This window comes from Amphiprion ocellaris, chromosome 5 (genome assembly GCF_022539595.1).
Source record: "Amphiprion ocellaris isolate individual 3 ecotype Okinawa chromosome 5, ASM2253959v1, whole genome shotgun sequence".
NCBI lineage: Eukaryota > Metazoa > Chordata > Actinopteri > Pomacentridae > Amphiprion > Amphiprion ocellaris.
The window spans coordinates 35,230,713-35,245,018 of record NC_072770.1 but is presented as its reverse complement, the minus strand read 5'-3'; the positions used below and the strand labels follow the sequence as shown (position 1 = coordinate 35,245,018).

At 41.6% G+C, this 14,306-nt stretch overlaps 1 protein-coding gene across 3 annotated transcripts in view; it reads right to left on the bottom strand.

Annotated features, from left to right (window-relative positions):
* The window catches only part of LOC111588010 (kazrin-like), a 117,675-nt gene that overhangs the window by 58,495 nt on the left and 44,874 nt on the right, over nt 1–14,306 (bottom strand). For all 3 annotated transcript variants that reach the window (XR_008601634.1, XM_023298106.3, XM_023298107.3), the window contains exon 4: nt 2,298–2,505. Coding sequence is in view for 2 of the 3 variants with exons in the window: in XM_023298106.3 (XP_023153874.3) it covers nt 2,298–2,505 (208 nt within the window). In the remaining variant the exon portion in view is untranslated. The remainder of the gene's footprint in view (nt 1–2,297; nt 2,506–14,306) is intronic.

Here is a 14,306-nt window from a genome sequence, read left to right as displayed (position 1 = left end):
GTTCACTGAGACAAATTGAGAGCAGGCTGGATATGTGTGTGTGTGTGTGTGTGTGTGTGTGTGTGTGTGTGTGTGTTTTTCCTCGCAAGTCAGTTGGACAGATATGGCAGCGATGCAGTCGATTAGTGTGGAAACATCCACGTCTTGTAGGAATGTTAAACAAGGTCTAGACATCAATGTGATGGATTAAGAGGAAGGGCCAATAATAAAAGGGTGCCATCACCCTGGCAATGAATACATTACTGTCAATAGCTTGAATAAAAGGAGACTGGTCGTTCCTAATAGTCAGCCAAAGACCTTTCAACTGACTCTACTGTACTTTAAAAAAACTACAAGACATAAAAAAAACTATCTGTTTTAAGCATGGACAGAAAAATTACACAAAATGTACAAAAGAAAAATGACAGTGGCAGTGAAGAGACTGAAAGTTTGGGGTGATTTATCCTCTTGTTCCTCGTTTAGTTCAGATAGAAGGACAGACAGGGCAACATGAACAGCAGGCTGAAGTGCTGTTTATGGCCTTATTGGACGTCTGTCAGAGGCGTTATTGTAGCTCCACAGGGAGGCGAAACACAGCAGAATTTCTGACATTTTGGCACAGTGTAATATATTTACAGGAAGTCAGCTCATGCATATTAAAATACCTCTGCTTTGATCCCGCACAGGGCAGAGCCAACAAATGGACTAACAAACAGCCAGGCCTGGGGAGGGATACACACCTAAAGAACATTTAATCTCCCTAAGCCACTGGACGCTGGTGCTGGCTCATCACACCCCAAACTGCCTAACCGAGAGATCTCTCAGGCAAATCACCTTAAACTTAAAATCTTAAAAATAATACATCCGAGCTAAGCGGCTCTCGGGCTCAAACCTCTCTATGCAGGTTTACATTTAAAGGAGAAGAGGGACGTGAAGGGGTTGTGCTTGGTTTGATCAGTCACCTGACTGCTGGCCTGGCCTCTGGGAACAGGAAATATGACATCAGCGCCCTGACATTCAGGAATGTGGGAATGTCAGGCGGCCTGTTAACACTGCTCGAACAAGACCGAGACAGAGAGCGAGCTGGATGGACACAGCAGATAACTCAGTGCAGCTGAGTTATCTTGTACCTTTTCATTACACCTTCCCTGCCTGGTAAACTCCTGTGACTTTCAGAGTCCACACTTCTAAGATTGCCAAGAATTAAACAGGCACTGACAGTGACCTGCCTGATAGGGTTTGATCTCCAAAACTCTTGGGCTTCCAAACATATCCAAATCAAACACAGAACACAGACGCTGCGAGTTCATAGGACTTCTTCGCTATTTCAGCAAGTCAGGCTGTCTGTACATGCAGGCAGTTCAAAATCTAACTTCTCCTGCAACCTATGTTCTGCTAGAAGTTTGCATTGACTAAGTAGTTGCTCAATAAACTGATTGAATCACAAACTGAGGTTTTTACTGTTCACACATCAGGGCAAGAGGAAAACTAGATTTCCCTCATCGCTCTTGTTCCACTCAAACACAATAAAACTTATCATTAATGAATCCAAGATGTCAGCTGTATAAAAGCAGCTCACCAGAATGTCGAAAGAAGGTTTAATTAGACACAGGCACAGTCATGCAACAACTAAATCTAAAATGGTCTCTAAGCTATTACTTATAGCAACAAGAGAGGTATTAGAGAGTATAACATGAAGCCAGAATGAAGTATTTTGAGTCAGTGAAGCCACAACGAGCAGTCCCATGAAAACTCAAGTTTGAAACTCATTCCTCATTCATCACATCTCTTTCCCAGCTAAGTGACGGTGCCATGGTGTCGCCAGCTTCCTTCAGAGATGTTGGCATGCAGTTTTCTGGGCCTGAAGCTCAGTTTCTCCTTACAGACCCGTTGCCAGAGTCGGAGCGAGAGTAGAGAAGGAGCCAGAGCTGGAGGGAGTGCAGCCCCAGAGGAGCCCAGCTGCTGCCTGGGAAACCAAACCCTGGTCGACTCTGGCCCACGCTCTCTAACCCGAACCCCTCCCGTCTAATAACAACACTCCTCAGTCTGTCTCTTGTTCTCTTTCCTTTCAATCTGCTGCCTTTTCCGCTGTCATTCTCATACTGAGTTTAGGGAAAAATAAGTCAGAGAAGGAACGGTGGAACGGTATTAGTAACCCCACTGCACATTCTCCGAATGCTTCCCACTGTTGATTTCCAAGCAGCCACACATGTTCATGTTCTCACTCTAACACACATATATGCAGACAGAAAGAGGCAGGGGGATTAGGTGGGAGCATGCACACACTCATACATACATGTACATGCTGTGACACTCACCCCGGTAGTGAAGGCTGTCATCGTGGTGGTTGTGCTGGTGGTGGTTCTCCAAGGCAGGGGGGCTGCTGGCGCCCAGCTCTGCCAGTCTGCGGCTGGTGGCAGAGAGCTCGGAGCGGAGGTTGGTCACTTCCTGACTGGCAGACTGGATGGCCCCATCAATCCTCTGTGCCAGCTGTTTGTTGTCTTCCATCATTTTAAGGATTTTCCCCTGAGGACCAAATCCACACAGAGCAGCATGGTGTCAAGAGGAGCATTACAGGGGGTGAAGCTGAGACCCTCTCTCCTCCTCCAACACCTCCTTTCCCCTCTCTCCTCTTCCTCCTCCACCTCCACCTGCGCTTCTTCTCTCACAGTTTACTTCGCACATAAAAAGAAAAAAAAAATCACCAATCCCTTTTCTGTTCTGCGCTGAGCAGCACAGAGATGATGTCTACCTGTTACTGCATAAAGAACAACGTCTGTGTGGCCGAGCACCAGTCAGTCAGAGAGGACACGTGTGCAGCAGAGGAGGAAAAGAGTGAGCGCGGGAGAAAGAGAGGAAGCAGAGAAAGCAGAGAGAGAAAGAGAGGGAGAAAAAAGACAGAGAAGAAAAAGAGATGCAGCCCAGCAGGCAGAGGGGAAAGTGAATGCTCCCTGTGAGGAGAATGCGCTGTGAGCAGCTGCTCTCACAGAGGACCCTGCACACACTGAGATGACATGCAGCCTTTTAAATGGACTGTACCATGTGCTGGAGGACCAGGGGAGACAGGGGCTGCAGTTGGACTGAGCGGCTCTCCGGCAACTCTCTAACTACTCTGTGTGGTGTGTATCCCACACCCTGTGGAGTCTGTAATGAGTTAGCAATTGGGTCTGTACAAGCGAAAAAAGCACGGATTGTTTCTCTCTACTTATTCCTCTCTCTGTGTCCCCACACTCAGAGCTTGGCAGCAGTATTGAACCCTTTGACAAGCACTTGTCAGGCCCTCTGTATCTTTTCACTTGTGCTCCCACTTTCCCTTCCTCCATCGCACTCACACTCCCGCTGTCTTTTTGTCTCTCCCGCCCCCCTCTTTTTTCATTCCATTATATATCCATCTCTTTGTCCTGGGAAAGCTCACCCCCACATCGGTGGAAGGGGAAGGGGGCTGGCACAAGGCGCCCAAGGGGAAAACATTTCAACTCTCAGAGCAAACTTAGCAGAGGACACAGGGACAGCCCTCTAATGGGCTAAACACAAAGAGAAGAGGCCCAGAGAATTACAATTGGGCTGCGGAGAGAACATAGTAGAGCTTTACTTTTTGATCAAAAACTGTTGGAAGGATTATATTTCAGCTTATCTGTGGGCCGAGTAAACAAACACCACCGCCATCAATTCTTATCTGTACAACTGTAAAATTCCATCACACATACAAAAGGTTAGAGAGTGGGAGCGGCTCGCTGTAACTTCAAGCAATTGTGGATATTGCTGAGCCATCACAATTCAGAATCTGCATTTGACATTTTCATTTCCTAAGTTAGAAAACACATCCTGTCTGGCACGAAGCTGAGGCAGATGAGCGATACATCACTCAGACGCTGTCATCCGAGGCTCAGGTGATAACGGCTCAGTGTTCATTTGTATTCACACAATGGCACAGAGAGACAAACAAAGATGGGACAGCGAGTGTGTGAGACTGACAATGAAATGAGACACTAAACTTGTTAGTTACTCCGGTAGTTTGTTCACCACCGACTGGTTTATGATAAAATCCTTAGAGCGCTGGTGTTACGGTTTATGTCTGCGTTACTATCAGACAGGGGCCCATTGCTGTGGCCTTCACTGGTCTACTTTAACTCAGCTTTTATACTCTATACAGTCAGTGTCAGTACGTTGTTGGACGGTATAACAACATATAGCCCGAGACTAAAGAGACCACAACAAGACTGCATCTGTAAATGATTTCTCTATCAAATTTCTAGTTTATTTACCACATGTCAATATCTATGGCGAGAGCTAATTACCAAAAACATTAAAGGCACACTGTATTATCAAAGCACAAAAGTTAAAAAGCACAGAGCTTCAAAGACCTGTGTAGCAGTGGACCCAAGCAGCATTTTCTCCAGATCTGAAGTAGTAGTGAAAGTCTGTCAACAGAATCTTCATGATATTTTCGGTAAGTAATTAATTATGTAAGCCATCAAGTAAACATGCCAAACACTCTGCATCCAAAGCTTCAAGTAAAACGATTTAAAGTTTTATCAGTGTTCTATATCCTTGTAAATAGAATATCTTTGGATTGATAATATTTATCAGACTTTTTTTGGGTGGGTAAATAAATAAAAAAACAATTAACAGCACATCTCCATTTTCACCTATTTTAGTGAATATCCTGACAATATATCTATTAGACGTCAAGTTCACTTTAGACCTAGTCTCACATAGTTCACTATCATTCTACTGTATGGAAAAATGCTCTGGCTTGTTTGTATTTCTTTTAATTGCAATCATATTGAGTGGGGCTAAGCAAAGGATGTGCTTTGGTGTTACCTCAAAACAGTGACAGAGGAGATCTTTCTGGTGGGACGTTTGAATGCAGAGAGGCGAGCACTGCTATTAAAACTGAAAATTCCCTGAAAATAACTAGCAGGTCTGCCTTACAGCTGAATCCAAATCCTCTGCAAAACTTGAAATTTTCAGTGTGGTAGGTTGTTGCTGGAGGTTGTTGTTGTTGTTGGTAATAGAGTGTATTACACAGCTAGTGGCAGGTTTACACCCACAGCACCTAATAAAGTCAGCAAGAAGGGAATGTTCCCACAACATTATTTACAAATTATTATTATTATTATTATTATTATTAATAATAATAATAATAATAATAATAATAATAATAATAATAATAATAATAATAATAATAATAATAATAATAATAATAGTATTAGTAATAGTAATAGTAATAGTAATTTCAAATAATGTCCCTATGATGTTAAAAGTTAACAGAACATTTTAACATTTCGAGGATGTTTGGAGGATGTTGTCGGCTTATGTTCCATGATAATAAAAGAACATTCTTAAACCAGCATTCAAAAAATGTTTTCAAGACCTCAAATCACAGAATATATCAAATTTTCCTATGATTTGATATATTAACAAAGGTGGATCATTTTGCCTGCAATATTCTGAGGATGTTTTGATGATGCTGCTGTTTAGAACGTTCCTCTGTAGAACATTTCTGCAATGTTGCATGATAACAAAGGATGGATATTCTCAATGCAGCATTTGGAAAATGTTTTAGGAATATTTTGAGAGTGTCTTTAAAGAACTTGATCCTGCATTTAACCCTCCTGTTGTCCTCATTTACAGGCACCAAAAAATATTGTTTCCTTGTCTGAAAAAATCCCCCAAATTTCTGAAAATTTGCAAAACCTTTAGGAAGAAAATTGCAATAATTCCCTAAAAGTTTCCCTTAAAAAGTTTTATTTTTAAAAAATCCCCCAAATTTGGCAAGACACGTCTTGTAAATATTTTCAAAAAATGAGCAAAAGTCTTCCAAAAAATCCTAAAAATATCTAAAGGGATTACATATATCTCAGTAAAACTTCTAATATTTTCTTTAAGAACATTTTTAACATTTCTTTTTTTCCACCAAGAAGTTTTCAAAAATTTCCCAAAAATGTTGAAAATGTGGACATCAAAAGTTTCACTGTGAAATAGCTTTTTTTTTCTACATTTTCAAACTTTAAAACGGGTCAACTTTGACCTGCAGGACGACATGAGGGTTAAGAGGAACATTCTGTCTGGGAACTAAAAGAAAACTGTCTGGTGATTATTTTATAGCACTTCCTCAGGATGTTTTTAGTATAAAGAAATTCTAAATGGGTTGACCAGCAGCATCAGCATTACTAAAAATGATTAGTTACAGCCCAACACGTATTAGCGACCATGCATATACAGTTTTGCAGCAGTGCTTGTTTTGTTGCATGTCACTGTTTCTACTGCTCTGCCGTCTATTTCTGGTCTCCTTATGACACATTTCTGCATTGTCTGTCATAATGTCAGCCTTTCAGCTCACAGCCAGTTATCTCCAAATGGGGTGATTATTACTGTTAGTGGAGAAGATCTACAGCAGCACAAGCATGTTTGATCACATGCTAGCAGATCATTATCGTCGTCTAGACAGTCCCATCACTGCCCCCGATTGGTGCTCTTGCCCTGGTTTATAGCTGATTAGCAAAGGACAAATGTGGCACGATCTGTATCAAAGGTTACCAGTGAGGGTCATCTCCAGTTCTTGCTTTACATAGAAGGCTCTCGTTATTAGCAAAGTAGTTGCTTTTCTTAAACTGTGACAGCTCCTTCATGCGAGGCCAAAATCACTGTGCGCTCAGAGCTATCTATGCAGGGCTTCCATGTGCTCAACTGTGGAATGCAAGGAAATTAATGATTTTAGGGTCTAGGGTTGTGACGTGTCCCAGATACGCATCAATAGCCAGACAAATACTTTGAGGACACATAATTGCGGCGTGTCCAAAACACACAAAGTCCTCCACTGTCTCTACAACCAGGCGAATAGCATGGATGACCGTGGCAGAGACCTTCGGCTAGCGCAGGAGCTGAGCTGACTCCCTTAAATAAACCAGTTCTCCCATCGGTGCTCTAGTGGATTTGGCTCACTTTTCAAAACTTGGCCCGAGTGTTTGTGTTGTTAGTTTGCTCACTTGTTTGATGCTATTAATGGCAAGTTTAATTAAGCATGCCGAGGGTGTGCAGTTAAAAGAGGTATTGATAAACGGTCACCATGACTGTCTGCCTGGGTTAATTGAATATCGACTAATCCTCCACACACTGGAATGCTTTCCATTTTTTCTCAATAACAAAGTGATATAATGCCGCGCTCAACTAATTATACAGGTATTATCAGGGGCCTGGGGAAAATATCCACTTCACTCCACTAGACTCATGGTTTCCATCAAATAGAAATAGAAAAAGAGATATTGTGAATGTTAGGTGTGTGAATATAGGACAGTTTTATGTGTAAATAGGAAGGAGAAAGGAAAGAAAAATTATAAGAGTATTTTAAAAGGTGTGTTAGGAGGAGTGTTATATATGTGTTTATTTCTCTTTGCTCAGAAATATGCAATCACGAGCCATGAAGAAAATGGCAACCATGTTTCACAGAATAGCTTCCATTGTGCTGATGTGAGAGCAGGAGGACCCATCACAGTGCAAAGGAACACTTGACTCTCAGACCTCAGCAATTTGTTGGTCTTCCCACATACAGCAGCTGCACTGCAGGGTTAAGATTTTTACATCCAGAGGAGAGGAGTAGGTGAGAGGAGACATTTTTCACTTAAAGAGGAGAGTGGACTGTTAATGAAGACACGTAGTATGACCAGGCTGGTGTAGTAACATCGTAGCTCATGGCTGTGAGCTGATACTCAGACTTTTGAGTATCATTATAGCCACTAACTTAGTCATAAAACAAGGATGCCATAATGTCATAACTTTACTTCAAGAGGTCAAATCTGCCTGAAAGAAACGAAAAATACAAAAGTCTCACATTTAAACTTCCTAAAGTCTCACTTATGTGTCAAAGTTACATCTTTAGATTTTTTTTCCATTCAAATAAAGCCTTCATACCATACAATAGCTTAGATGTAATTTTGTACCGTTGTCAGTCCCTCTTCACCCACAACTCTACTAAAAGCTGCAGCTCGGGCACACCAGCTCACTTGCAACTCTGCTCAAACACTGTAGAGTTACTACTACACAACATGAAAGTAAGTTGTTGTGTTGGTGTGTTTCAGTCATACATGTCTGGACCAGAAGAAGAATGATGATACACCACCCTGCAAGTTGACAGGAAAGGCTCCTAAAGTTTGTGACATATGAAATCCTTCCTGTTTGAATTTGTGTTTTTGAGACAGTCACTGTTACACTGTAGCTTCAGGGTGGAAATGTTCCATCATGGCACTGACTGCTTATCTTACACATGCATTGCTTCCTCCAGCAAATAGAACACACCATACGGAAAGGTAAAAAACTAGATTTTCATTATAACAGATCGCACAACTCTTTATTTCAATGTCCATTTATTCCCTCAAAACTATATTAACTGACAGTTTTGACCACTTTGTGGCCACTTAAAGTTGTAAATACAACACTGCCTTGCTACATTATCACTTTGTACAGCTAATATGTCAAACATTTCAGCAAACTATACATCAGCAGACACTAAGAAACATCCGCATTCATTGGGAGTCATGTTTTGCCACCTGATGATGTAAGTCCAATATTCTCTGTCTTCTAGATGTGTTGTTTTGGTCCCCACCAAATTCCGGGGGGATATCTGTGTTCTTTAGCTGCTAAAGGTTTCACTATGTTTACCATCTATGTCTGTCTGCTGCTGGTCCTGAGCAGAGAGTGCACAGTGGCTTTTCAGGGTTTTTCTTTGATAAAACGGATGCCTGCTGTGGAAGAAAACGAGGATGATAAGCACAGTGAGAGTTCACCACGACAGTAAAGTAGCTGGAGGCCAAACCCAAAAAAGGCTGGAAAACAATGAGCTGAGATGCTCTGCAGAACTGCAGAAACTACAGAGTTTAGCGATAATTCTCAATGGGTTCATCACATTACATATTTTTTAATGCTTTGTTAATATAGAAAACACTGATCTTTGCAGCAAATGTTGGTTTCTGGGAAGGACTTCTTTATGACAACATCAGACATATTGAATTTTCTTATAGGCATTCAAGTCTCTGGCTTAGACAAAACAGACACTATCCTCTAGGTATTATGATATATATTTATATAATTACACATGTTATAACAGAAGATTTTATCCACATTGTTTTGACTGAAGATCGTCTCCACCAGACTGTCTGAGAGGTCATGAAGTTTCACATTTCACCAATGATTATACGCAAGAAATACTTTTAATTTGATTTCCAGATCACTGTTTATGATATGGGCAGATCGGAAATTGGAAATATTTGTGGTGCGTTCAATGTTCGAGTAATAACAGGCCTCTTCACTTAAAGGGCAGTAAGAATGACAAAAATTTCTCCCAAGAAATGAAGCCAGAGGCCATCTCTGGAGGGCTGTAACACAGCAGGGTGTGAACATTATAGCTGTTTACATTCTCTGGATAGAATTGAAAGTATGTCTCAGCCTCCGCATGGAGCTGCTCTGAATCTAAACTTTGGCAGACAGCAGTTTTGAATTAGTACATTTCAGTCTGTCAAAAATATTCAGTCTGCAGGGGACTGAAACAGAACAGCAGGTTTCAGGACATTTTACTCTGGCAATAAGAGCTGTCTCAGTACACAGCGCACTGTCTGCTGACATCAAAGAGAACAAGACTTTCCATTTACTTGTAGGCAGGTTAATTGGCATCTCATTTGGATTTTACTTCAGTCTTTTTGTCTTCAGTGTAGTGTGTGTGTGCGTAAGGGAAAAACAAAATGTTGCGTGTAAAGGATGAGAGCTGTTGGAGGAGTGAGTAAATCCTCATCAAAATTATATAAAAACGTGTTTTCTGTGACATTACCTCATGCTTCCTTTTGCTAACACTTAAAGCAAACAAGACAAAATTGGCCGTTGTGAGGCTGTTTGAATGCAACTCGTTTCTGACAGCATTAAGACAGCACCAAGACGTGTACACTGTCCTAACATAGTGGCTTATGCATTTCTATGAGAATCTGTGCTCTGTGCATTGTTTAGAGCGATGCAACATAAAAAGATCATCGAGTATGCATTACACGCGTGACAGGACTGAAATAGGACTGACAGTCTAAAACTATAGAAAGCTGAGTTTCTGTCACATGCAATTCACTGCTGTGAATGCTCACACAGAAAGTAGACCTACCAAATGGAAATGTCACAGCTGGAAGAAACAATTGGGTATTTATGTCTGTTCAAGTGACGAAGAGAGAAAAGCCTTTTGCCCAAAGTGGTGACACACAGGGACAGAAGGGCATTGATGGAGTAAACTGTGAATGGCAGGGAGCAGAAACTCAACTTTTTAGTTTTAGTTTTTCTCTCAACCCGGCTCTGTCACTTTCTTTCTGACATTTATTCAGTTTATTTATTTAGCGGTTTGGTTTCACCTCACGGCCAATCATCATGAACAATGGACCACATGACTGTGTAATGTGGCAGGTGTCACTTGCAGAGAGAAATCCACAAAGACTTATCACTTGACTCTGCAGTTCAACTCTACTGAGTGTCGCTTTTACTTAATGTTTTGGTTTTACTGCCCACAGCTTGCCTTTTTGGTTCAGTCTCACTGCTTTCATCTGTGTTGTTTTCAGCCACAGCAGGCAGATGTTTCGAGTGAATCCCACTGATAAACCCACGGTGTGCTACCTGCTCAGCACCACAGTGAAGACTTTAAGTCGACTTTAAGAAAGCCTTTGATACTGTGAACCACAAGGCTCTTATAAATAAATTGACACAACTTCAGACTGAGCTGTGAAATGGTTTAAGTCTTACACAGAATGTAAACAGCAGTGTGGTAAAATATTTGTGAGAAATCACTACTTTAGGTTGCAAATTCATCATATACAAGGTTAAATAACATGCCTTTTGCCTTTCTGTTTATTTATAAATGATTTACCTGAAATTATTATTGGCACAATAATTAAAGTACAGGTAGAAAAATCATGGCTACTGAGAGAGGATGGACTGACCAAAAGCAAATTGAGGAACTGAACACCTGAACAGAAGGGTCACTTTTTTAAGGCTCGCACCTCATTTTAATACACATTTCAGTATCACACATCCAAAGCTTCAGTGGTGCACAATCAACAGGTTGCTGAACAGTGAAAAGCTGCAGCTCCGTTGCTCCTCCGCAGCTTAAACTTTGGTAACTCTGATCCCTGAAGCTTCCTATATGGAAACTGAGATAAAACCTGGAGAGGAGCGCCTATTATCTGCTGTCGTACTCAGCATGTCTGTCACCCAAACTTGCTCCCAAGTTCCACTCCAACACTCACAGTCATGTCCCTCTCCCGTCACTGATAGTGTGGCAATAATAAACAGTTTGACAAGCTCTCCACCTGGAGATAACACTCGACAGGGTTGTGGATGAAACACACTACCAGAGGCCTTGATGGGTATCAAGATAAAGGCTTGTCTACAGGACTCTGGGGAAATCGAAGGGAGACAGGATGCATGGATGAGGGAGGGTGGATTGGTTATGATGAACTTCAAGACCCGCCGAATGGAAAACAGACGTCTCATGATGAAGAATCAAACTACAAAAAATGACGTCCTTCCATCGTTTCACATTCCTTCCCTCCACTGAGACCCATTTTGCTCGTTGCCTCATTTCTCCTCAGTCTCGCTTGTGCTCCCTGCTGACAAAGAAGTCCAGAGGTGTCAGAATCTACTGCTCAGTTATTCCCTGCCTTCATATTCCCACTCTGCTCCTATCATACTTTTCCTTTCGGATTGAAGCATGCAGACATGCAGAGCTGAATGCTGCAGTTATCTCTAATGACATGCAGATCATGGTGAGATCAGAAACTAAGCCAGCCTTGATGGAAAGGGTGCATGTTTTGCACAGAGCATTACACACTCAGCTTCTGTGCTCCCGTCTAAATGAGTTCCTCAACCCTTGTCACTGTTCTGTGCTCTCTTCTGCAGGAGACACAATTACAGGGTGACATTGAGAGAATGAGAAGGGTGCTTAAAGCTTGCAGGTAAGATGGGAAAGACGGTAGACAGTGCATTCATCAACACAAGAAGCTGAAATGAAACACAGATATCCAAATAACATGGAATCATGTTATGGAGTATCAATACACTCATTATAGAAATACCCTGGGCAGGTTGCTGGTCAATCACTGGGATAACACAGACACAGACTACCAAGCACACTCACACTCACCCACCCAGTTTAAGACCCCAGTTATCCTCACCATGTCTTTCCACTGTGGAAGTATCTGAAGAAAACCCAAAAAGGCAAAGAGAGATCATACAAACTCCACACAGAAAGGCCCCAGCTGAGATTCCAGCCCAGGTTCATTGAGCTGTGAGGTGACAGTGCTAATCACAGCAGCATTTTGCTGCCAATGGATAGTCTAGTGGCAGCTTTGTCACAGTTTTAATCTAACAGGAAAAATACTGCAGGTTATAATGACTGACCGGCAGATCGACAGATCAAAGGAGAATACGTCTCAAGGTAAAACATTTTTCCACAATACATGAAGAACCAACGCCAACCCTCTCTCCATCACTCACTCTCTTTCTTCTCTCAGAGCAGCAGTGATTTTCAGAGAGAAACTGCAGTGAAAATCACCCTGACAGAGCTCTCCCCGTTGATTTATGATAGGCGTTTAGTTATTTATTGGCTAATCACGGCGGGCTGCTGAGGGCAGGTTAGAGTACACCTCCACAAGACAACTACTGAAGCCTTGGACAGAGCGATGAAAGGGGCACTGCTGCTGTTTGGCTTTCTTATGAACAGCAAAGAGTACCGGAGAGCTTGACTATCTTCAAGGCTAAAGAACTCATCACTAATGGATGGAAGAAAGGAGGAGAATGTAAACTGACTGTTTGACGGTTTGGGAAATAAGCTTAACCGCGTTCTGGCAGAATTAGATGAGTAGATTTTTATGGCAAATATGAAGCTACAGCCAACTCTTTGTTCGCTTAACTTAGCACCAAGACCAGAAACAGTGATCGCACATCTAAAGCTCACAAGCAAACATGTCATATGACATTTGTTTACTGCATAAGGAAGAACTAAGTGCAACAACAACACATTGTGGTTTTACAGCAGGTTACATGTCTGCAGTATCTTCCAGGAAGTTTGTTCATTAGTGAGTTTTAGAAGCTGTTTCCAGTCTTTGTGTTAAAATATTCAAACTGGCTGCTGACATCAGCCTCATATTAACCATACAGACATTAAGAGTGGTATTGATCTTCTTATCTAAAGCGTATTGTTAAAGGATTCCTTTCACCACATGCTTATGACCAGCATACAGTAGCAGAGGCCAGTGCAGTCTGCAGTGAAAACTCTCATTGTAGCTGAGATCAGACAGGAATTTTCTGCAGCAAAGAGGACCACTGTCAGATTTATTGTAGCACTGCAGACAAATCACTGACAGACAGGTTAAAGGGAAAAAAAATAATGTGCAGCACTGAGGACAGATTAATCGATATCTGAGAACAGTTTCGGTACAATGCATTGATAAAAGGCTTATCCTTTCTGTTGGTGTATGTAAAGGCATAGCTGCAGAGCCTATTGATTAAGAGACTCCTCTCACTATCATGTGTTCCCACTCCAGAGGATAGTTCCAATGAATAGCAACACAGGAGACAATGATCACTCCATCACCACTTTATCACTGTCCCCACACAGCTACTTTGTATGCATGTCAGTACACTGTACAGCTTTTTTCCAATTTCTTCAAGTCTAAGTGACATCCTCAGTCCGCCTCTTATGCAAATAGATGCATAACGCAAGTAGGTAAAAAATATTCTTGTCCAGTAATTTTCTCAGTAATGTGCTTAAGCTCGGAATTTTTGCACAAGATGATAAAACGTATAAAATATTTTGAAAAAAAAAAAAAAGCATAACAGAGTGCAATTCATGTTTCCTTCTTGTAATATCAAGAGCATTCAGAATTGTTCCCAGGAAGTACAAGTCGTTATGTGGTGGAAACGACTGTCTTTATTTGCTAAAGTTAATACAACAAGATATAAAACTCGTTCAAACGTGTTGAAAAATGAGCAACAAGGGAAGCGCAGAGTGAGACAGATAAATAAGGCAGAGAAATAGAAGGGCACGGAGACAGTGTGAGAAAGACGAGGTTGGAGCCAAAACATGTGAAGTCATTTATTATATTTCAACATTTATCTCGGCGAGAGAGAGCCGAGTTATCAGAAGGACTAAATTGAAAGACATTCAAGCGTGCAGTGGAGTCAGTAGAAGGAACACTGATGACCAGACCTGCACAAAGTCTCTCAGTATTCCAGGCTTAGCATACTGTTCTGCATGGAAAGCCTTTCATGCACATGTATATACACACACAACACACACACCT